General features: G+C 36.1%; 1 protein-coding gene across 1 annotated transcript in view; it reads left to right on the top strand.

Moving 5' to 3' along the window:
* Positions 1 to 25,897, top strand: part of LOC138706387 (M-phase inducer phosphatase-like) — a 206,028-nt gene that overhangs the window by 62,835 nt on the left and 117,296 nt on the right. The window contains exon 3 of the mRNA XM_069835620.1: positions 19,800 to 19,836. Within this exon, the coding sequence (XP_069691721.1) occupies positions 19,800 to 19,836 (37 nt within the window). The remainder of the gene's footprint in view (positions 1 to 19,799; positions 19,837 to 25,897) is intronic.

The raw sequence follows: 25,897 nt of genomic DNA, 5'->3' as shown, positions 1-25,897 counted from the left end.
ACTTTTCATCTTTAACCTCAATGATGTGAACAGTCGATCATGTCTTTCTTCAGTATCCAGGAGACGTTGGTGAGCTTATGCGCATGCGCGTCTTGCGTACTCTTCCGTACATACCTCAATCCACGGACTATTTCTGACCGTTCCGAACCCGTGTCAAAAGCTTGTTGGAACGCCCGACTGCAGTACATGTTTCCGGTTCAGGACTGGTTCGGATTGTGTTGGAACGCTTTTTCTGTACTGCGCATGCTCACTATGGTTACGGACGGTTCCTGACTGTCGGATGGAACAAACCTAATTACTTGTTGGAGGGGGTGTTTTTCCCAACTTGTAAAATAATCACTACCTGCTTTCAAGAAAATGACCTCAAGAAGTGCCACACAATCGCTAAACCCGTGTACAATTCAGTCCTTGTTCTACTGTTGGTGTGGACGTTCTGTATAACATATACAAAATATCTTCCATGGGTGTCGAAAGAAAACATGTTGTGCTAAGTATAAAAAACAGCAAATAATTGAGAGATTTAGAAAAGCAGAAACTTTATTTCATATCGAATCAGAATACGAGATTGGCGTTATAACTGTGCGCGATTTAATAAAAAGAAGGTAAATTGTATAAAGTACGAGTGTGTAAATCTACAACACGAGGCCTCTACGCCTATCTTTCGGCAAACAACCATCACAAGGAGTTCCCTTAGTCCTTAAAACCCGTCACTGATAACCAGACTTAAATTAGTGAACTTCTGAGCCACGAACTAACGTGTTAAACATAACACCAAGGAGGAAATTGCGAAAATATAGGCCTACATTATGCACTTTATTCATGAAAATCTTTTTTGGTACGGATTATCCGACTTTTTCGATTAACCGTTCAGTCAACCCCTTTCATTACCACGAATAACCTTTCGTCTCGTTTCTCTTATCTATACTCTAACCACGACGTAAATACCAGATCACTTATCTGTGGCACGCTAAGTATACCTCTTCATAGAACATCTTGTTATTCATCATCTTTTACATTGTCCACCTCGCGTCAATGGAATTCCTTGTCACAAAGTATTAGGGGCTGCAAGACAATAAACACCTTTAAGAACAGCTTAAAAGATAACCTTATTAGCATTTCACTCCAATCATACTGATTTAAACTATCACTGACTACATTGTTACTTTTTTCTTTAGACATCATCCTGATTGTGCTGTATTTTAATTGTCTCGTAATAATCTCTTTCTATTATCTAATATTATTTGAAATATATTAACATTCTATGTATTTTAGTTTAATTCTGCTACACAGTTTATTTCAGTGTTTAATTAATAGTTCATAGTATTTTGTTGTTTAATTTGTAAATAACTTTTGTATACATGTAACTCTCATCTAAATCAAATTGTTGGATTCTTTGTAAGTTCATGCATATGTATATACACTTTTTGCTGGTTGAGTGGAAGAGAAGGCCTTACGGCCTTAACTCTGCCAGCTAAAATAAATCATTATTATTATTATTATTATTATTATTATTATTATTATTATTATTATTATTATTATTATTATTAATAGAGGTTCTACTGTACTTCCACATCATGTGATTCTTTAGAGTCCTTTCCTTGACGTGCAATCGCCGCCAGCTCACATGGTAGTGTGTTAAGTATTTTGTTAGAAGATACCGAAGTCTAAATTTTTACTTACTGACTCCATTGCTCTGCTCTGTATGTGGTGTAATGACTACTGTGTGCTATTATGGTCTTATATGGTTCGTAGTTTGCGTATTTTGGATAAATACGAAAACGATTTTGTTTTTACTGTTTCATTATTTGAAATAGAACAGGAAGAGTAACGTGATATTGAAAAATATTCAGAAATATGCAGGAATGTACAGCGATTTCTTGCAAGCATCTACGACTCAACGATGCACATGAAATGTGGATTATTGTTACTTTCTGATAAATGTTCTGCACATGAATTAATAAATCGGAAAAATTCTGATTTCATTGAGGCACTGGAAAGTTAAAACTTGCTATTTGGCGTTTATCAAACAAAATCTGACACCAGTCTACTCTAACATATGAAATGTTCTAGTGAAAAACGAAATTGTTTATGCTGAATTTTAATTTATTAGCAAAGATTAATTACTTACTTACTAGCTTTTAAGGAACCCGGAGGTACATTGCCCCCTCACATAAGCCCGCCATCGGTCCCTATTCTGAGCAAGATCAATCCAGTCTCTATCATCATATCCCCCCCCTCCCTCAAATCCATTTTAATATTATCTTCCCATCTACGTCTCGGCCTCCCCAAAGGTCTTTTTCCCTCCGGCCTTCCAACTAACACTCTATATGCATTTCTGGATTCGTTCATACGTGCTACATGCTCTGCCCATCTCAAACGTCTTGATTTAATATTCCTAAATATGTCAGGTGAAGAATACAATGTGTGCAGTTCTGTGTTGTGTAACTGTCTCTATTCTCCTGTAACCTCATCCATCTTAGCCCCAAATATTTTCCTAAGCACCTTATTCTCAAACACCCTTAACCTATGTCCCTCTTTCAAAGTGAGAGTCCAAGTTTCACAACCATAAAGAACAACCGGTAATATAACTGTTTTATAAATTCTAACTTTCAGATTTTTTGACAACAGGCTGGATGTTAAAAGTTTCTCAACAGAATAATAACAGGCATTTCCCATATTTATTCTGTATTTAATTACCTCCCGAGTATCATTTATATTTGTTACTGTTGCTCCCAGGTATTTGAATTTTTCCACCTCTTCAAAGGATAAATTTCCAATTTTTATATTCCCACTTCGTACAATATTCTCGTGACGAGACATAATCATATACTTTAGCAAGATTAATTATTTCAATTTAATAGCAAGATTAATTTTCCGAAGTATTTCATTATGTACACTATTTGCTTATTTGTAGGATTTTTTATAACAACACGTCGTACCCTTGAATTTTTTTCAACAGCGTTCTCCAAACTTTCCCATTTTCCGCCTTCCTTTTAATCTCCGCATGCGACGGTTCAGAAAACCAAGGCTTAAATGTTACTATTAATGTTTGATGTAGGCCTAATATGTGAAGTGGGCACGTGGAAGGTACTTGTCTCTGAAAACAAGACAACTCGAGAGGGCAAGGACCGAAGTTGTGTGTTGTGATCTGGAACTGTAGTTCCGCTATTCGTTCACTCTTACGGCCACAGTCGTATCTGCTTCCGCCGGATGTACAGAAATATGCCTTGCTGATACAGCAACACCGTGCAGTCCTTTACCTCCAGGCTTACATTTCTGAAGTATGCATTAATAGTGCGTCATAGCTGCGGAATATCTCTTCAGAAACAAAATATTTTACGTGTCAGATATTTTATTTTCTACTTACGAGTATTTATGTTCTTTCATTTGGTCATAGAAATCAAAATAGCCTAGTCTGGTCCTGCCTATACCATTGTACAAGTGTTATTAACATTGTGACAACTTTACAAATAGTTCGACATGGTCCCGGTTGGTATAGAACTCGTATATGTGGTGTTATACAGGGACATCATTTTACTTTTACTAACATTTCTGATATTAACCTGCCTATACCTTTGAATCAACGGTTGCTAACCCCTTCCATGACTGGAGTTCGATTGCCTAATATACAAACAAATCACTTTACTAGGTATAGGAGGGAAGAAAAGTAGTTCATCCATTTACGTGAACTACGAAAAATCAAGCTTTTGAGTTTGATAATTTTCATTAGGTTTTTGTTTAATCAGAATACAGCACAATATTAACAATGAGTGTTTTTACTCACGAACTGAGCTGTTCATACGGACGTATTCATTATGCAGTGTATATTAGAGTGTCTATAGCACATTAGCGTACACTATAGAGAATGAAGTTAAATTGAAAAATAATCGTAATATGGATATTTAAACACATTTTTCAAAATGGTGGCGGTTCATTTCGATTAATGTATGTAATTCCAATTACCAGTTTCGTCCTTCGTACTAGTAGGCCTAACTCATGTTGAAATAATTCTGTACCTACTCTATAAAAGAGTACCTTACGTACTGTAAATTCAATCTTCACTTCTGCTCGATCCGAAAAGATAAAATTACTCAGACATTCTATCTACTGTCCGTCCAAGTGATTATATCGCAGGATCGTAGAAAGGAGGGAAATCACGTGACAGTTAATTACTTAACGAGGCCTGTTATTTAAGTTATTTTAAACAGTTGTATGGGTATAATATTACGTGTATGTCCAATGCCTAACATAAATTAATATTCTCAGAAAAGAGCTAAGACAGCCCAGCCACTAGCCTTTACCGAGAGGCGAATAGAAGCTGGTGGGGAAAACCGGAATGCGACGTAGGCAAATGGACGACAGTACCTTTGCGAAAATGATACAATATTGAAAGCTCTTTCGTCATTGGAAAACGCGAACATATTTTTGGAACGTACTGTGACGGTAAGGCTACTATGACTCGGGTCTGTGTGGAAGACGGTTGAACTTCATTCGTAGAAGGGGTGGGAGTGAAGTACATTAAAAAATTCAGGTACAATAAAAATTGAAGTAAAAATAAAATGATGTCCCTGTACTTTCTGTATCCCCTTCGTAAACACATGTTTTACACCAGCGGTGGCGAAAATGTAGTAGTGCGCCGAGCCACTGTGTAACCTGCAACGTGCATAGCACCTATGGAGGGAGGCGGACACCCGAAGGGGAAGTGAAGCAACTGTCTGACTTATTAACGGATTTTCATTCTCCTTACGTCAAGCGCTTAAATATAATTTTATAGAGTATAAGGTTACAAACTAATGTTTAGTACGTGTAACGAAGAAAGAAATGCACAATAAATAACAATATAACAATCTAAAATTAACTGTCTTCAGAATGTCTCTGCGCCAAAGTTTCAAAATCAGAAATTATGTTACTTACTGCTAGTCATAGTTGATCACGAAGGTATTTGTCTCTCAGTCGTGATCTAAATTTGGTTTTTACTATTTTCATTGTTGAAAATAATTTTTTACAAACGTAAGTTGTAGCGAACATGGCTTCAACAGAGCAAGCGAAAGAACGAAGCTTCGGATATTTATTTTTTGGAGAAGATTTGAAGGTTCAACATTTGTCAAGTCCTTACATCTAGCTTTCATTTGACATCACATAGTAAATCAGTGAGTTTAAATTGAAGAGCTAACCGCATTATTCGTACATCTGCTGAAAAAGGTTCGACGTACAGAGATGATGATGATGATGATATTATTATTATTATTATCATTATTATTATTATTATTATTATTATTATTATCAACACCTAAATTTTAATGTTTCATGAGTAACATGTAGTATATGCTGTTTTATGTTATACAACCGTTTTCCTCGTAATATTCGTGAACAAATCATACATTTAATATTCTCATCATATTGACAGCAAAAAAAAAAAAATGCGTCCTCCCATGCTATTTGCAACTTTCGTTTTTGTAGAGCAGTGACCGGCATGTTCCGTGCTCTGTGACGTCATACGACGTAGCCGCTTTGCTCTTTGCTCGGCAATCTCTGCATACTGAGCAGAGCGTGGAGAGAAGGTTCAACTTAACAGTGGTGGTGCGACGTCTATGCACTGACAGAGCGCGATACATTCTTCTGAGATAGTATGGGAACAGCACAATTACAATACATTTGTACGAAAACAAAACGGTACAACCTTGATAAATCAATGTAACAAAATATTTTGGTTTGTAATCAAATTTAATGTACTTACAATAACATGAAACTCATAATACAGCCATTTGCAGAAGCGTTTGCGTATATAAATGAAATTCCGAAACTGCTATAAACATACAAGCATATAAATAAATACTTTAAGTAGTACTGCAACACTTTGTCTACTCGGAAACTTGAAAACAGTTCAAGTGTTTTTAACACACATTTCTCTACATAATATATATATAGATTAAACTACATAGGCCCTATCTTGGTGAGTAGTATGCAAAGCATTTTTCAACTTTTGAAGCACACCATCGCTTTGTGTCACTACCGTGCCCAAGCTAAACGCTTTGTCGAGATTTTTTCCCTCTTTTTTCGCGCACTAATTTTGCAATATTTGGAGTCATAATCTGGCTAACACACAAGCGAAGAATATGTTTCAAGTTCAGATCAGACAGGTGGTTTCTATGTTGTGGTTTGCAGATCTTCATACAAGAAAAGAACTGTTCACATACATACGTAGATCCGAATATGCTCAACATTCTAGTAGCAAATCTATGCAATCGAGGGAATCTTGCCTGGGGAAATCTTCTACAAAATATAGATAGATCCTTTTTGTTTTCAAAGCGGTCTTTCATTTCAACATCATTTTGCAAATCAATGACTTCCAGTTGCAATGATGATGGAACACTGTCAATATTCACTGAAAATGTTGTCGCAAATATGGAAATATCAGATTGAAGATTAGCAAACTCTTGAAATCTGCAATCAAATTCCTGATTCAGTTCTTCTAATATTTGTACATACTTATTCGTGTCTGTAATTGCGTGACTTACTGTAGACAGACTCAACTGCTCGCTCTCCCAAGCTCTTGCGATCTGACTGGCTCTTACGTCACAACTGCAGCATCTGCCGGCCACTGTTGTAGAGGTACATGGTTTCGAGAGAGACCTATGCCACTCGCAGATCAGAGACAAATACAAATGGAATGGAGTTTGACTCCAGTGAGTGAGACGGTGGGGGTTGGGGAAGGTTAGAAGGAAGAGGCTCTCACTGCGAGCCACAATGTACTCGCGAGTCGCATTCTCGCCACGGCTGTTTTACACATACCATTAGAAACATAGATTTAATTATTCTTATGAATAAAACTACGTATTTTGTTACTCTTTTACGAAGGTTTGTACTTTTTTCTTTCTTTTTGAGTTGCGTTTCTTCGTTTTGATTTTTTTGTAATAGCAATAATAGACTTTCTCAACTATTTGAAGAAGCTAGAATAAAACGACTTAGAACAACTTTTGACTGCGAGAGAGATTCTGGGCGATATTGGCGAAAGAAATATATTGTATATTGGTTTTATTTCGTTTATTGAACGAATTAATGAATGGCTTAGAAAGTATGCTTACAGACTAAAGGCTCATTCACAATGAAAATTAAACAAAGTAAGCGTTAACTTAAGAATGTAAACGTTACGGTAAAATCAAGAAGTCATACCATCATTCACGATGGGAACATAAACATAACAGCAAACATACTTGGTAACCATGGAAACATAACGACGCCATTTTCTCATATTCTGTCGTATACTTTAGCACTCCACGATTGTGTTCTGTTTGCAAATCACGTAAGCATAAGCATGAAAGTTTGGAGTTTGCAAATTTCCATGTTAGCGTCTTACGGTAATGTTAATGTCAGTGTTTATGTGAATCATTGTGAAATCCCATTTGGTAGCCTGGCCACAAACTTCTGTGTTTATGTTACGGTTATGTTTAATTTTCATTGTGAATGGGTCTTAACAGTATCCGGATACACTGTTTGAGCCGATGTAGATGGCTGCTGTAACACGTCTCACCGTTCTGCAGCCACAGAGTCCACGGAGCTCGTGTGCGCCGCAGCTCTCTTGCGCTGTCTCTGCCGTCTCTTGTACTCCGCAGCGGTGGTCTTGGGCTTGCTTAATTGGTCTTGGAAAGCTCCCCCCCCCGTTGTACTCCTCTCCACTGTTATATTTTCTCTACGTTTGAATCTCGAAGCATTACCTCGGATTATTTTTTGCGCGTTTATTTAGTTGATCTCGTCGGTTTCGATCGATCGACAATTCTAACGTACGGATCGGTTTAGATCCTGTTGCTTTCCAATTCTTCATTTCCCAGAGCGCTAGTTTAACTTCTTCCCTTAAAATATAAAATACTTTTTCGTCTTTGATACGGTTGTTTCGTCTTCTATAGCTAAGTCATCTAGACGATTCGCTGTTTCATATAACTCTTCTACATGTTTCGTCTTCTAACAACCACATAGATTTTCTGTTCTTATTTTGTGAAGTCCAAACATTCACTTCACAGTATTTACATTAAAGCATATCTTTCTTTTCTCTCTAGATCCTCTATTTCTTCAAATTTCTCTTTCATCCAGTCTTCCTTCGCATTATTCGTTTCTTTTCTTAGTTCATTGTTTAGTTTCTTCTACCTGCTTCTGTGTTGATTTTTTCCCCATTTTCTTCTTTTCTGCATCTTCTCCAACATTTTAAAATGTTTTTTTTTTTTTCGCTCTCCTGTAAAATTGAATGTTTTGACATGCAATGTACTGTAGGTGTTCAAAACCATCGATATGGTTTAGATTTAACATATCGCTGGCTAAATGTTGCAAGGGTGTATGTAGTAATATTTCTGATATAGACATAGAACCTTGTAATATTGAGCCAGCGATATGTAGACGAATTAATGTCTAAACATTAAAATGAAAGCAATTGCCAACACATTTCTTCTGCCACCCGATCTGTTCAGACGTAACAAGATTGTCAAGTCTAATTACTGACCAACTGAACAAATGTGCCTTATGTAGCTACGTTGTCTCCGACTGAAGTATTATACATCGGTTTTATAGAAAGGCAGTTTTATTGGTCAATAATACAGGCTAATAAACGTTATAAAACAGGCAAATTCTGTAAATAATGACTATTCATAATATCTGTTTAAATTGTCAGATTGACAAAACGTTGAACCACTTCATTCCCATCATTCCCATTGGAACACAGCTAGTACACTCCGCCACAAAGCGTAAAACTAATGAACCTTGCATATTAAGAGCAATCACAATTTTTATATTATTTTTGTCTAAGAACTTCAAATTAATTATGGTTAGTTCTGAGTAAATTTTCTTTTTCTTGTGTACTTCTCAGATGAATTGGATAGTAAGAGTGTCAATGGATGGAGAGAATTGCTTTGTTATTAGGAATCTGAAGATGTCAGTACATCGTACATCGTATAGTCGGCCTGGTTGGCGCAGTTGGTATAGCGCTGGCCTTCTATAACCGAGGTTGCGAGTCCGAGCCCGGGCTAGGTCGATGACATTTAAGTGTGCTTAAAATGCGACAGGCTCATGTCAGTAGATTTACTGGCATATAAAATAACTCCTGTGGGACAAAATTCCGGCACACCGGCGACGCAGGTATAACCTCGGAGTTGCGAGCGTCGTTAAATAAAACATAACATTAACATTACATCATAATATATGTACTGTACTGTACAGGTACAATACAGTTGACTCCTAAATATTACACAAACGGACAGACGGGCAAACAGGCGTATGTTTTCCCAAGAGGCGTTTCCATGAAAATCACGTCACGTTTCCGTTTTCGCTCTCACAATATTTTCTCTGTACTTGGCAAAGTTGGAAAAAAAAATCGATAAAATTTTGCTGTGAATGCCGATTATATGCTAATATGCACTGAGATTATGGATTAAAATTATGCTCAAAATAATTTTTCTATAGCATTCCCTTTTCTTCGGAAATGTCTTGGAACCTTCGACTCTTCTCCCCATCGAGAGTTCTATCAGTCGTCCAGCAACGTCATAAATTATTGTCGGCAAGTGCCTTATAAAAACCGATAATCCCTAAAATATGTAGTTTTAAGTTGAATACTACAAATGAAGCATTATCACTTTTTATATCTGATGCTTTTCCAATTCACTGCGGGCTAAAGCAAGGAGATGCATTATCACCTTTACTTTTTAACTTTGCTCTAGAATATGACATTAGGGAAGTTCAGGATAACAGAGAGGGTTTGGAATTGAACGGGTTACATCAGTTTTTTGTCTATGCGAATAACGTGAAAATGTTAGGAGAAAATCCACAAACGATTAGGGAAAACACGGAAATTTTACTTGAAGTAAGTAAAGCGATAGGTTTGGAAGAAAATCCCGAAACGACAAAGTATATGATTATGTCTTGTGATCAGAATATTGTACGAAATGGAAACAAAAATTGGAGATTTATCCTTCGGAGTGGTGGAAAAATTCAAATATCTTGGAGCAACAGTAACAAATACAAATGACACTCGGGAGGAAATTAAACGCAGAATAAATATGGGACATGTTATTATTCGTTTGAGAAGCATTTGTCGTCTAATCTGCTGTCAAAAAATCTGAAAGTTAGAATTTATAAAACAGTTATATTACCTGTTCTGTATTGTTGTGAAACTTGGACTCTCACTTTGAGAGAGGAACAGAAGTTAAGGGTGTTTGAGAATAAGGTTCTTAGGAAAATATTTGGGGCAAAGAGGGATAAAGTTACAGGAGAATGGAGAAAGTTACACAACGCAGAACTTCACGCATTGTATTCTTCACCTGACATAATTAGGAACATTAAATGCAGACGTTTGAGATGGGCAGGGCATGTAGCACGTATGGGCTAATCCAGAAATGCATATAGAGTGTTAGTTGGGAGACCGGAAGGAAAAAGACCTTTGAGGAGGGCGAGACGTAGATGGGAGGATAATATTAAAATGGATTTGAAGGAGGTGGGATATGATGATAGAGACTGGAGTAATCTTGCTCAGGATAGGGACCGATGGCGGGATTATGTGAGGGCGGCAATGAACCCTCGGGTTCCTTAAAAGCCATTTGTAAGTAAGTAATTAAGTTCATATGAATTGATCGATTTCAGTGGTTCGCACTAACCTCTGGAGCAGGGGGACGGGCAATAAGATTCTTATCATGGTTCCTTCTGGAAGATAAATAAAGCTGTGAGTCTTATATTGTAGATTTTCAGCACTTAGAAGAATACTGTCTCTCATACTATTACTACTACTACTACTACTACTACTACTACTACTACTACTACTACACTGCTGCTGCTATTACTAATACTACAACCTCTACCATCACCACTGCCACTATTATTACTACTACCTCTACCACTACCACCATCTCTACCATTACTCCACTATCTCTAACAACTGCTGCTGCTCAATTTTCAAAGTACAAATTTGTCTCGATCGACTTGGTTGCAGTGAACTCTGTTCAGGAATAAAAATTTGATCAAATACATATCTAATGACACAAGCAGAATTGTCGATAAGTAAAGTTCAGTATGATTGTACGTTTAAAAAATAGTTTCCTGCATGTAACATGTTGTTGCTAATGAGCGGGACAGAATTCCGTTTCCGAGAACGAAGCTCACGTGCAAAAGCGAGCATGAACATATGGGGCAAGCATATGGAAGGAAGCCCTGTTTCGATAGGGGAGACGTCATTGAACCCTCCAGTGCCTCTGTTCTAACCCCAAAGAGCAAATGGTAGCAGATGTGTGTGAGAGATAAGAGATAACACTTCTTCGATAGAAGCAGCGCCCGCATGGTTTGCGTTAGACTAAACTACACAGCAAACCCCCCTACCTACTGAAAGTCTCTGCAGTCTTGAAATAAGATATATTAAAGAATTGGCTCGAACTATTTGTGAAAAGTTGCAACATATACTTCTTTGACAAGGCATACGCATTTAGTTCCACTTTGTTTGGTTCCAAAGGGACTTCCAGTGTAATGACATACAAAGCAAACATGAAACACGATAGTAAAAATAAATACCACTCACTTTCCCTATGTCAATGTAATTACAGTATATTCAAAAGCACTTTCTTACATAGTCATAGAACAAACTATGAATCCTTAAATCACCATGCAGACTTAACAACAGTTAAGGCCCATAACACACTTGAAGAGTTTTCGCTAGCGAGAAATGTGTTGCGAGAAAGAGGCGAAGAGCCTTCCTTCACACACTTGGCGAGTTCTCGCTACCTCAGATCACACCTCGTTATGATCATCTATGCACTGCCTTCATGCAGAAAGTATTTTTCTGATTATAGTAATGACTCGTTGGGGGAAATATTATAGGTTATGTATTTACGTATATTGTCATACTTAAATATATAACCTGTAAGTATATTGTCGTACTTTACAAATTACGTACGAACGCTATGTTGAATCTGAGTATTCAGATGATGAGGAAATGGAGTTACATGAACATATTTTGTTCATGAGAAGAAGAAGTAGACCTAAAATTAAAGTCAGAAATATCCGAAAATCACATTGCATCTTACGAAAATAAGGGCGAGTTTTGGACACTGGTTTCGATTTGAATTATGATGCGTTTAGGCGTTATTTCAGGTTCAATGGACCACAGTTTTTTCCTATTCATGATATGATAGAGAATTCTTTGCTATGTTCTGATTAAAATTACGTAAACTGTTAAGACAGATGCATTATTTCAAATGTTTAATCAATACTATTAAATCTCATAAAAATAAAATACAGCCCTATTTATTTTCAGATAATCTGATATTTGTCTCCAGATTTTTTCTTTAAGTTTCGTGTTTTTATATATTTTTCATCCCGTGTATCATATAAATAGGCAAGTTCGATAAGTTTCTGACTGCAATTATCAGCCATCTTTCCTCATTTTCAAATAAAAACAATACAATTCTTCGCCACTTGTGATATCTTTTTCTACATTCAATCGTCATAAAGAGTATAAATGTCAAACATCTTTGATAAATGTGTCAAGAAAATTCGCTGAGCTACCGATTCCAGCGAGAAACTCGCGCGAGGTTTTTGCCTTGAGCGAGAATCTCTTCCAGTGTGTGGACGTCCATTTGAATCCATGTTATTAATTTTTTAATTTTCTCGCTGGCGAAAACTCTGCAAGTGTGTTACGGGCCTAAGTCATCTAGTTCACTTACACTGTAGATCTATTGTACTCGATAAATGGTGCCATGTGAATGATACTTTTAAATTACACATTTTAATATACACTATCTACCAAAAAGTAATTGGGGACCCAGGATTTTACGTGCTTAGATGCCATGTTTCGTCGGCTACTATGCAGTGGTATGCAGACAATAATGTTCACCGGTTGGACTGGCCTGCACAGAGTCCTGATCTCAATCACATTGAGCACCTTTGAGACGAATTGGACTGGCGATTGAGGTTTCGGGAGGCCGGAAACAGACAAAACCTGGAGTTCATTGTCTATTGTGGTACGTGCGAAGCTGCTCTTATCTTAGCTGAATTGGATGAAATTATACACAGTGATTCACGAGGATTTACTTTCCCTTACGGAGCTTATTTCTGAAGACATGCTGAGCAAAAAAAAAAAAAAAGTCATATAATCATGTGTCGTAATCTCAATATTTTCAAAGTTACACTAATTTGAAGTTGTTTGTAAAATACCTTTGTTCTTTAGTTTTAAGAGTAAAAGAATATTACAGAAAAGAATGAACTATTCAGAAGTACTATTTATTTAATTAGCTAGTATTCTGAAGCTAAAAATGTCTTGTGAATTCCGTAGTTGCTTCTTACAGATTTTTTTTTTTCGATTTTTAACTACAAAATTATATTTTTTCTTACGCAATTATCATAACAATTGTTACTAATCACTCCACTCTTGTGAATTCTTTAAGACTGTACATTAGGATGCATAATTGAATTGTAAAGAATTAAGTTCCTAAAGTCGTATGATTTATAACAATTGTTGTGATAAGTGCGTGAGAATAATGTAAATTTTAGTAAAAAATTGAACAAAATCTGTACAAAGCAATTGACAACACATTTTTAGCTTCAGAACACTAGCCAATTAAAGAAATGATAATTGTTAATATTTCATTCTCTATTTTTAATATTCTTTTAGCCTTAAAATTAAAAAAATAAAGGTATTTTACTAACAACTTCACATTAGTATAACTCTCGAGGTTAGGACACATGTTTATATGATATTTTTTGCTCAGAATGTCTTCGGAAATAAGCTCCGTAAGTGACGGTAAATCCTCGTGAATCACCCTGTATGTAGGTTGGTAATAGATACGAATGAAGAACAATGATTTTATAAAGAGGAATCCTAAACTAAAATTATTAAACAATAAATTATTAAAAAAACAAATGCTTGAACTGTTTTCAAATTATAATCATGTAAATTCTTATTCTTCTTTTATTTTTTTCTGTCACTTTAACAATGTTGTATAAAACTTAGTATGTTTATGTATACTGCAGGCTATGGTACCGTTTGTTTGTTTTTGTTTTTATTCTTATTCTTTTTAAACTTTATGTGTAATTACATTTAACAGTTTAATCACAGTTGTGATTATTATTATTATTATTATTATTATTATTATTATTATTATTTTATTTATTATTATTTTTCTTCTGTCCAATTTTCATTCTTGGTCACACCCGACCTCAAGCATCTTGCTTTTTCGGGTGTGACCCAGTTACATTGTATTTATACAATAAATTGTAATATGTAGGCTATTTTACTATGAGGTTGGTAATGAATTTCGAATTTTGAAGAATATTCATATATGAGTATTACAATAGTGTTGTAAAATATTTGTTATTGTATCTAATTTTTGCTTGCAATAAAAAAAAAATTGTATTAGAAAAAAAATTCAAACAAAGTACCTCTGACAATAAAAATATTATAATCAACTGGTGAGACATAAGTCACTAATAGTTCTGTCCTTCAAGCCACTGCAAGATAATTAATTGGCATTAACATTACCCCATTTGAGTAAAATTTACTTTTAAATCTAGAATATACAGGGTGATTCACAAGGATTTACCGCCACTTACGGAGCTTATTTCGGAAGACATTCGGAGCAAAAAATTCCATAAACATGAATCCTATTCTCAATATATTCAGAGTTCCCTTGGGCTTAGCTTCGATGGTCTCCAGTTCTGGATTGATTCTGCACCGTTTTGAACTTCTTGTATCGTTTAACAATGTTGAATACTGTTGTTCGACTTCTTTGTACTGATTCTGAGATCTTTGCACAAGCTTTACTCCGTTTGAATAGCTTTAGTACTATATTTATAATTTCAGGGCTGATCTTCTTTTCTTTACGCCCCATGAGCACTATAATCGTTACTAATTGAGTAATGACGAAGCACATTTTGTCTCTATGAAGAGGAGAATATGTACTTAATAGCAAGACTTTGTGTATTAATTCAAGGGATTTGTTTACTAACTCAAAGGATGCGTTTCAATACTTTTGTCCTAACAGAAAGCAATTATGTGAAAAGGATAATAATTTTCTGTCCTGTAGGAAGGAAGTTTTTTAGAGTGTCCTTTTAGATTCATGTACAACAGAAGAGAAGAATACACTTCATAATCAAACAAACCAATACCTCTCAATCTGTAAAGTATTTATTTTTTCCTCCTTAAAAACAACACTCATTTATTTCAATAATTGAAGTTTTACGAGAAATAACTTTGAAATTAACAATAAAATAAAAGGTTAATAGTTATCTTATATTAGGCACAACTTTTATGTTTATTGACTACAATACTGTGTAAACGTAAAGCTAACTGCACGTAAAACAAAACAGAAGAGCCACGACAAGAGCCTGCCGTTCTAGCAGCAAGCTCATGTGGAACCCTACTAACACACAACACTTAAACTTGCTTCAACTGTTGGGCTAAATACGCTGTCGCCTGTTCACCATTCTAAGCAGGTCAGGCAGGCTGAATGTTGCTATTTGCACAGCACTAGATTTAACCCCAGATCACATATGTAACAATAGGTCATCGCTATGTTAAATTCGTTTGCACTTTGAAGAGAACAACCGCCAGGATCGCCACCCGTCCGCCGTAAACGAACACGAGATGGCAGTACAGTCGCTAATGCAATTCAAATGGGAATTATATAATAATAATAATAATAATAATAATAATAATAATAATAATAATAATGATTTATTTTAGCTGGCAGAGTTAAGGCCGTAAGGCCTTCTCTTCCACTCAACCAGCAAAAAGTGTATATACATATGCATGAACTTACAAAGAATCCAACAATTTGATTTAGATGAGAGTTACATGTATACAAAAGTTATTTACAAATTAAACAACAAAATACTATGAACTATTAATTAAACACTGAAATAAACTGTGTAGCAGAATTAAACTAAAATACATAGAATGTTAATATATTTCAAATAATATTAGATAATAGAAAGAGATTATTACGAGACAATTAAAATACAGCACAATCAGGGTGATGTCTAAAGAAAAAAGTAACAATGTAGTCAGTGATAGTTTAAATCAGTATGATTGGAGTGAAATGCTAATAAGGTTATCTTTTAAGCTGTTCTTAAAGGTGTTTATTGTCTTGCAGCCCCTAATACTTTGTGACAAGGAATTCCATTGACGCGAGGTGGATATTGTAAAAGATGATGAATAACAAGATGTTCTATGAAGAGGTATACTTAGCGTGCCACAGATAAGTGATCTGGTATTTACGTCATGGTTAGAGTATAGATAAGAGAAACGAGACGAAAGGTAATTTGGTGTGACGTGACTCTCTATGTAACAACTAGATGGCAGCGTAGTAAACCTGATAAAAGTTGTTACCGTCAAAGCCTATAAGACCGACCTATCTGGGATATATGATTTAGGATTTAACCCAAGCATATTAGTGCACAAGTTAGTGATTAGAAATTGCGCACCGCCATCTCTCCTAGTCCCGAGGTAGAAATTTTACATAGTAAAATTGACTAAGAACAGTGTGACTTCAGTCATCAACAACACAGTAGAAGACTTGTTTTACGTAATTCGTTTGTTCACTCTGTATGTTGAACGAGGTTATACAACTATACAGTCATCAACAACACAGTAGAAGACTTGTTTTACGTAATTCGTTTGTTCACTCTGTATGTTGAACGAGGTTATACAACTATACAGTCATCAACAACACAGTAGAAGACTTGTTTTACGTAATTCGTTTGTTCACTCTGTATGTTGAACGAGGTTATACAACTATACAGTCATCAACAACACAGTAGAAGACTTGTTTTACGTAATTCGTTTGTTCACTCTGTATGTTGAACGAGGTTATACAACTATACAGTCATCAACAACACAGTAGAAGACTTGTTTTACGTAATTCGTTTGTTCACTCTGTATGTTGAACGAGGTTATACAACTATACAGTCATCAACAACACAGTAGAAGACTTGTTTTACGTAATTCGTTTGTTCACTCTGTATGTTGAACGAGGTTATACAACTATACAGTCATCAACAACACAGTAGAAGACTTGTTTTACGTAATTCGTTTGTTCACTCTGTATGTTGAACGAGGTTATACAACTATACAGTCATCAACAACACAGTAGAAGACTTGTTTTACGTAATTCGTTTGTTCACTCTGTATGTTGAACGAGGTTATACAACTATACAGTCATCAACAACACAGTAGAAGACTTGTTTTACGTAATTCGTTTGTTCACTCTGTATGTTGAACGAGGTTATACAACTATACAGTCATCAACAACACAGTAGAAGACTTGTTTTACGTAATTCGTTTGTTCACTCTGTATGTTGAACGAGGTTATACAACTATACAGTCATCAACAACACAGTAGAAGACTTGTTTTACGTAATTCGTTTGTTCACTCTGTATGTTGAACGAGGTTATACAACTATACAGTCATCAACAACACAGTAGAAGACTTGTTTTACGTAATTCGTTTGTTCACTCTGTATGTTGAACGAGGTTATACAACTATACTGCCGGTCAAAAGTTTTTGGACAAAGTACAAAAGTTGTATATATTGCTTGGTGCACTATTGTTTCCTGCCACTCATGGACCAAAACAATTCTTAAGATACACATTCAGTTGATGCACTGAGTCATGCTTGAGGCTGCATATAAGTCAGTTGCTTTTGCTCTGCCTGTGCAATGACGTTGTTAGTATACTGTACTTGAGTTAGATTCTGTGCATGTTGCTACGCGGAAACTATTGTTATCTCAACACGCAGTAACAGTGAGTATTTTACAATATACAGCATTTTATGAATGGTATTTTCTGTGGAAACGAAAAATTAAAATGATCAGTAACTTTTTGCAAATTAATTTTCATTTTCAAAATTAATTTAGGGAATAGGTCGTGCACCCACTCTTGAGTGCAGATAAATGGGAAACAGTCAACACATCCAAAATGAAGGCTACACAATTCGTGAAATTCCGGGGAAGAATTCAGAGGAAAATGTTAATTTTGCGATCCAGAAGTGCTGAGTGATCATCCGAATCTGAGTCCGCGACACGGCGTTTTTCTTCTCGGGTACGCTCGCCGTTACGATGACTTATGTCATCCCTGTCATCTGTGCTGTTTATGGGTGAAGATTCTGGCTGGAGAAGTTACGTGTGGAAATCCCTTACAATAAACTCGAGTCACACGGGGATAGTTTACAGGAGTTTACAGGAAGCCTCTAAACTTGATGCTATATTTGTGATCACACGGAGACATTAAACTTGAAACCATGCTTGAAAAAAAGCGCGCGCTGAATGTTGTATTCGTAGTGGTGTTTGAATTCTTGTATTCTGTTATAGTTAATAAAAATCAATAGTGAACTGGCATTTTTAGTTTGGTGAAACTGAAGATGCCACCAACACATATTCAGGCATGTGTGCAGCTAATTGGCGTCTTGTTATTGTATGAATTACAAAATATTCTTGAAAAAAAGGAAAAGAGAACATGGGTTAAGAAATAGATTCGTAGAAGAATTCTGCACGGTGCATCTAATACCTTGTTGAAAGAATTAGCTGAAGAAGATCCTGCAGAATACAGGAAACATTTCAGAATGAGTTCTGTTTTAAAGGTTTTTAACTTTTTTTGAACCACTTCTACGTCTATGTTTTCGAAACCTTGTTCCATGAGTTCACTGACTAGTTTCTGGAATAATAATTCCCGCTTGTTTTTATTGAGGTATTCTTTGTTACGTATATCCCATAGAAGTTCATACTTCTCATACACTTCCAAAAACTTTATGATGTTGGAATTCCACTTAGGGGCGCTCATTATTAATAATTATTAATTTACTTCGACAATAGGCCTAAAACTACAAACTTTCTACTTGCCAAGTTGCTACAAGTTCGCATTCACACGCGGGAAGTGGTGGAGTCAAGTTGGTCACGTGACGGGAAAGTGGACACAAAAGTTGACGGGTCGTCAACTCAAATTCTGCTTGACTGCCAAGTCACAACTTGACTGTCTCAACCATATCACACGGGGAAAGTTGAAGGAAAGTCGACTTGCTCCAAGCACTTGATTCATGTAAACTATCCCCGTGTGAATTAGCCTATAGACAGTGCGATCGCGTCACGCTTGATCCGAAGAACGCGGAAAGATCCCAACTGTTGATTGCTTCATGCTTCAAGGCTGCGTGGGTCTGTATGCTACCGTACATGTTATTAGTAATCATTGTACCAAATATCACGCAAATATCGATTTCAGTTGTTACATTCCCTTGATGTAAAGCTATGACCGATGAGTATATTATAATAGTGTCACCTATTGCGAGTTTGCGGAACCTTTTAAAAGTTTTTCCATTTATATAATCTTTGGTTTTGGCTTATCCCGTGGTTAAAAAGTTCACTTACACGATCAGATAATTCTAAGTCGGGTATCTTTGAACACCGGTGTACTTACATTCGAACTTCTCAGATTGAAAGCGCAGTTTGATTTCTCATAATATTAATTTATTTCATAAATTTAAAATTAATGTATTTGGGTACTGTACATTGTATTTCCCCAAATAATTACAGAGATCCCCATAATAATTTTGCTATAAAATAATTGTTAATAATCTTTTTTTTTTTTTTCACCACACACTACTCCACAACCTTTTGATAGAGTTTGGATTTCGTACTTTAGGAATTACATTTTCGTCCATTATCGACGTTTGTTATGCTACAGTTTTGATTTTTTGTCCACTTTAACACTTATTTGCAGTGTATTATTATTAAATTCCGTTGCATATGATATTGTTAGTAATTGTATTTCTGTTCTATTGTTTCAGATTTTACAGAGACTGATTCTCCCTGTATAGAAAATAGGTGAGTTTATACATAAAAATGAATTGCTTATGCATGATAACCGCAAGTGTAGAATAAAATTTATCTAAGCGTAACTACTTTTAATTTTCTTTTTTCATTTCTTATTTTTTTACTGTTGCCAAAGAGAATATAATAATAAATCAAAGTACGTACCTGTAGTAATTAATCAAAAGAAAATGCATATGTTGTTGAGGATCCTAAGTTTATTGACTGCTTGAGACGGTTTTTCTGTTAATACATTTGTTGCCCCCCCCCTCTTTAGTATGATTTATAACACGAAAAATACAGTCCGCTAGAAAACTTGCTCCTCAATGAGCAGAACGCCCAGGGCTGACCGATCTTCACTGAGGATTACCAACATTTCAAGCATCTGCTGTAAACGAACTTTGTTTTCTACACTGCGGAGGGAGTTTTCTAACACATTGTATATTGTAGTGTCTCATTTTTCACGCGTAGTGCAGTTTTTTTTTTTGTCTTTACCCAGACACTGCTGTTATCGGTACCTTCTCTGCTGTTTTCCCAGTCCTCCCACATTGTAGCTGTTCTGTCATTGTTCTTTACATCGAAATCCCAAGACAAGTTTCGATACTATCGATTTTCATCCCTGCACTCTCATTTCTCGTTTCCAATGAGCTTGTGGAAAACATTTAACGTATTTTATAAACCGATAATAATTGAAAAATATTCTTTCTTGCTTTATGTGTTATTACGTCTCATCGTCATCCTACCAACTTACCCGCTTTTTCCGTTTTCCCTCCTCTCCACCTCGACGCAACGACAGGCATGCGATAAATTACACATAGGTATTAATTTCTCAGCTTGTGTGAACGTTTTCACTCGTTTTATATTAACAGTTAAAGGTTAATTTTTTCCATATGCTTAAAATATGGTTCCCTTTCAACAATATTACTGTAATTTACTGAGCTTTTAGTGCTTGTACAACAAGAACTATTGTAAAGTATTTTGCTCATGTAGAGAAGATGGGACAAAGTCTTCCCGTTTAATGGAAACCCAAATTATCATTTAACCCAGGAGTCGTCAGCACAGAGCACGCTGGGGCTAGCCTCTCTTACCCGCAGAAAACTCAGTGCACTATGGTGCACTCCGTAGCTGCTAACGGGTATGCTCCCTATCTCTCTCTGTTGCACGACGGTGCGCAGGGGACGGCACCGCGTACCCATTGCACATTTCAGCGAGTGCTAACGACCACTGATTTAACCACTAGTCTTGCCTTCCTTTTAATAAAGTGAATCGTACAATTTTTTCGGCATCTGTGAATTACGTCCAATCGTGTGATCAAGGATTTTTTTTTTAAATCTATAGTCCCTGTCTATGTGCTGTTCAACAAACTTAAATACGGTACTTGTTTCTACCCACATGATGCTGCATGCATGGTGTTTGCCAAAATTAATACTCTGGACTGTGTGATAAATTTACCACACGTGCAAATTTTTTTTTATAGTTTTTCTACAGTTTTTTTCCTCGATAATATCAGTATATACCGCACCTAAAAAAAATTCTCCGTTCATTCAGCGTACTATAGGTCTATTTTTTTCAGTGGTTTTGGTGATGGTTGTAGTAATAGTAGTGCCGATTTCTTTACATGTAAAAATCTTTTAAATATGTAGTGTGATGGAGATTGTAATATTGCGAACAGAAAATTGAAAGAATATGATGACGTACCTTTAAATTAATTTGAGTAAATGCTTCTCCAGTGGAAGTATATGTGAAGTATTGCCTTGTTTTGTATTTTTTTATTATTCTATAAAAACTGAATAGAAAGAGGTAACGTATTCAATGGAGTATCCATCTATTCAAACGAAGTAATTAGAATGTTACGCCAATTACTATTTGCTTTAGTACCTGTGTGCTAATTTGATACCTAACTACTGTACTTATTCTCATAATTACTATAGCGAAAGCATTCGTCAATTATCACATACTTGAATTGAAGTGAAATAATACTGCAGATCCTATATTACGTTTTGTGAGTCCGGGAGGGACTCTAAGTCCTGTGTCCCATGTTACAGTTTTCTGGCACGTTAAATATCTCTAATCGTAAATAAGAGCCTCCGAACTAAATTCCTTCTCTCTCGCGTCCTAGTAATACCTAAATTGTACACTTGATGGCGTTTGAAGCGATGAGCTTACCACTTGACCCTCTGCCTCCTTTCGGTAAATAAGTGTAACTAAATGTCTTGTAGGCACTACTGAAACCTCCGCTATACTTATTTTTTTGAAAGATGGGACATGACAGGAGTGTTGCGATCGGAAAAACAACTGAATATCACATAGCGTGGTAGGCCTGTTGCTATGGTAACAACGGCCGAGTTGCCAAACTTACAGGTCCCACATGGCGAGTGTTTAATAGCTCTCTTGGAAACATTTATTGTGCACACAATGTTAGTATTGGTACGTTTCATCTTTGATTCTCTGTCGATTTTTGTATTGTTTTCTTACCTTCGCGTCAATTGTCAATGAATGTTTTAACGTCAGCCATCTTAACAACAATTGCTACCTTCCATCAGCTGGCAGCTGGTAGTCTATGTTGGTAACATGGTACTGTAGTTCCAAGCTCGGCCGCTTAACTGTCATGTCCCATCTTTCAAAAAAACAAGTATAGAGGGTACCTAACTATGTTCTGACTCCGGAACTATCAGTTGAATGAATGAATGAATGAATGAATGAATGAATGAATGAATGAATGAATGAAGTAGCGGTGCAAGTCTGGCATTCAAGAATGTAACTGCAGATACATTACGTCTTTGATCCGCTATTTCGGCTCATTGGTTTTCTACTATGTAACAATGAGGGAGAAATTACCAATGATTAGATAGAACGACTGTGTTCCTTTCATACAGCTATAAATTGTACGAAGTCTATGTTTATATCTGGTAATATGATTTTATTCCCGAAAGTGACATTCTCATATTATGACCTATATATTGTGCATTACCATGTAATAAATTAGATAATAGTACAGACTTCGAAATTTTAAAATACATAACTGACATAATGACCGAAAATTCTTCCAAGTAGTAATAGATAGCAAGGAGATGAGGTTTTGATGAGCATATATAGTGAAATGTGTTGCTTACATCCCAACAAACTATGCAGTGCGTTTGAATTTTGCATCGATGTATACAAATTGTAACATGGACGTTAAAATATATTCTGTAACCATTTACGCTAAATCGGGCAGTTTCTTGAGATGGAACATTCAACGGAATTTTTGTGGATTAAGTTAGTTGAGAGAAATGTGCGCACTCGGATTATGCTGTTAAACACTTCATGCATAAAACAAAGTCGTAAAGAGCAGAGATCAGTAAAAAAAAAAAAAAATGTCAATTACTTTAATATTTAAAACTGATATAGACCTATCATACCGATTATAGTGGAATTTCATGTAGTTAAAATTCCATTTCAAACAATAAATATATTACCAGCGAATAGGGATTATAAAGAATGGACACTTCGCGTCGGTACCTTTGATGTAGCCGGACTGATTTCAATGACCTTCAAGCCAGCTAGAGCGTCAGATTCTGCTTTCTCCCTAGAGTTGGCGCTGACATCACACCAGCTAGCAGTCGACACAGCGGAAATATAACACATACAATTAATACATCTAGGTGCATGATGTACTCAAATAAAATAAATTGGATCCATAAAATAATAAATCCTTCATTAACTGCAATGTCTAGACTCTAGAGTTCCTTTATAATGAGAGTTGAGACCTTGATCCCAACAACAATTAAAATATGTAATGATTTGATAGCGCTGAAAATGGAAAAACAAAATTCTTACGAGAAGTAAAACCATATACCTATATTATATTATTATACAAATATTAAACGAATTCGATACTTAATTTTATAATGTATTATATTATTTTATAATATAATGTATTATATCTGAAATATAAAATATTATTATTACAACTAGTTTGTCACTGAGAAATGAGGAAAAGCTGTTAACTTGAATTTATTTGAAGCAAAGCGTTACTGGATTATGCAATAAGGTAGGCGATGTTTGGATCCTGTGCCTTAACTCTGTTCTCAATTATTATCTTAGCGTATGCTCGATTACACTAACCTCTAGCGCTTGAAAGTGGAACTAGGCGCTGGCGCACAGAGAAACAAAACACAGGAAAATTCGCTCAGTGTCCATTCTTTATAATCCCTATTCGCTGATATTACAGTGGTCATATTTTCGCCTCACTGTAGGAGAGACTGTTGTACCTTGAATCATTTTTTTGTTTCTGATTTTTGCTGCTACCTAGCCGACTCAAACTGAAGTAGACTGTAGAGAAAGCCGCTATGTAGCTCTGGTCATAGTTCCGGTTTTGTTTTATTACAAACTGTGAGTTCTGTGGACAAAACAATTTTTTTGGTACCAAAAGTAAATATTTTGTTCATTGTTATATGTTTTATAACACGAAACCAAATTGTATTTGTAAGTATCAGTCAAGTATGGTGTTTTCCCTATCATCTTGTGAGTAAGTATATAGGCCCTACTCGTATGTTAATTTCCATGATTTATTCTCATCTCTAGTTTAGACAGCCATAGATATTTGTTTAAATAAATTTACGTAAAGATTGATTAATTTTTGGTCCTACAGAATATATGTTATGGTAACAATATTATAGGAAAAGAACTCGCTCCGGCGCCGGGGATCGAACCCGGACCCTGGGTTCTACGTGCCAAGCGCTCTAACCATCGAGCTACCCCGAAATTCAATCCACAGCACCGGATCGAATCCCTCTTCCCCAGTATTTTTCCCTTTGTAGCCTGACTCCAAGTTCGACATAAATGTTGACATTTATATTAATTCAACTGCCATTATACAAGGAGCGCACTCAATTGAATGACTTGGTGGCCGGGATTCCAAGTAATATGCACAGTAATCTGTACAGTAATATGCACTGTTGCTGGAAGAATCTACGTAAAGATTAATTAAGTTTTGGTCCTACAGAATATAATGGCAGTTGACTTAATATTATAAATGTCAACATATATGTCGAACTTGGAGTCAGGCCACAAATGGAAAAACACTGGAGGAGAGGGATTCGATCCGGTGCTGTGGATTGGACTTCGGCGTAGCTCAATGGTTAGAGGACTTGGTACGTAGAACCAAGGACCCGGGTTCAATCCCCGGCGCCGGAGCGAATTTTTCTCATCTAATATTAATATTAATAAATAAATTTAATTGCGCATGCAAACCGAATATTAATACTGAAATATGCTTCAAACGAAAGAAGTGACCAGGACTGACTAGTGACGAAACTGACGGTGGTGGTGGTGGTGGTGGTGGTGGTGGTGGTAGTATACAAACGAAGTCAAAATATCTTGCTTTTGGGATTATAAAGAGTGTCTTTCGCGTGCAATCCACAAAAAGAAAGTTTATCTACTTATTTAGGTGCGTATTAAAAGTTTTCATTTATATCTGTCTTTTAAATAAACTATACATCATCCATGTAATATCATTCGCAACGTGATAAGGAGCTGAAACCTTACGAAATGCATGAAACGTATAATGAAGTATGGGGTCACCTTCGTGACTCTTTTTTTCTTCTCTTCGGAACCGGACAGAGTAGACCTACCTGAGCCGCAAGAAACCTTTCATGATTTTTGGGGGTGGTCCCTGTAACGGTCGACATTCCAGAGCTACTTTTCTCTCCACCTGTTGCTTAGGGAACAATGAAGACGAAGTATTGTGAAATTCTGTTTCTTAGCATTTTTTGGTTAACCGGACCCAACCATTCATGTTTAAGGGGTCGTTTTAGTGGGGCAGCCGCCAGATCTGCGTTGGGTAAAGAATTCTAGAAAAATGCTCTGTATTCGAATTTTACAATACCGTATTTGTTTTCAACATGGCTGTAGATATACAGGGTGATCCGTTTGGGTATGGATAAAATAAAAACACCGTAAAACATTTACTACGGAACTTTATTTGTTGAAACTTTGTGCATACAACACTGAAAGATGGGAGATTCCTCAGAGCTCAACATGACCCCCATTGCGCACCCTGCACAACTCATAACGGTGATGCAATTCAGCTCAT

Source organism: Periplaneta americana, chromosome 1 (genome assembly GCF_040183065.1).
Source record: "Periplaneta americana isolate PAMFEO1 chromosome 1, P.americana_PAMFEO1_priV1, whole genome shotgun sequence".
NCBI classification, from domain to species: domain Eukaryota; kingdom Metazoa; phylum Arthropoda; class Insecta; order Blattodea; family Blattidae; genus Periplaneta; species Periplaneta americana.
The sequence above is the reverse complement of the archived record's forward strand: the minus strand, read 5'-3'. Positions and strand labels throughout refer to the sequence as shown.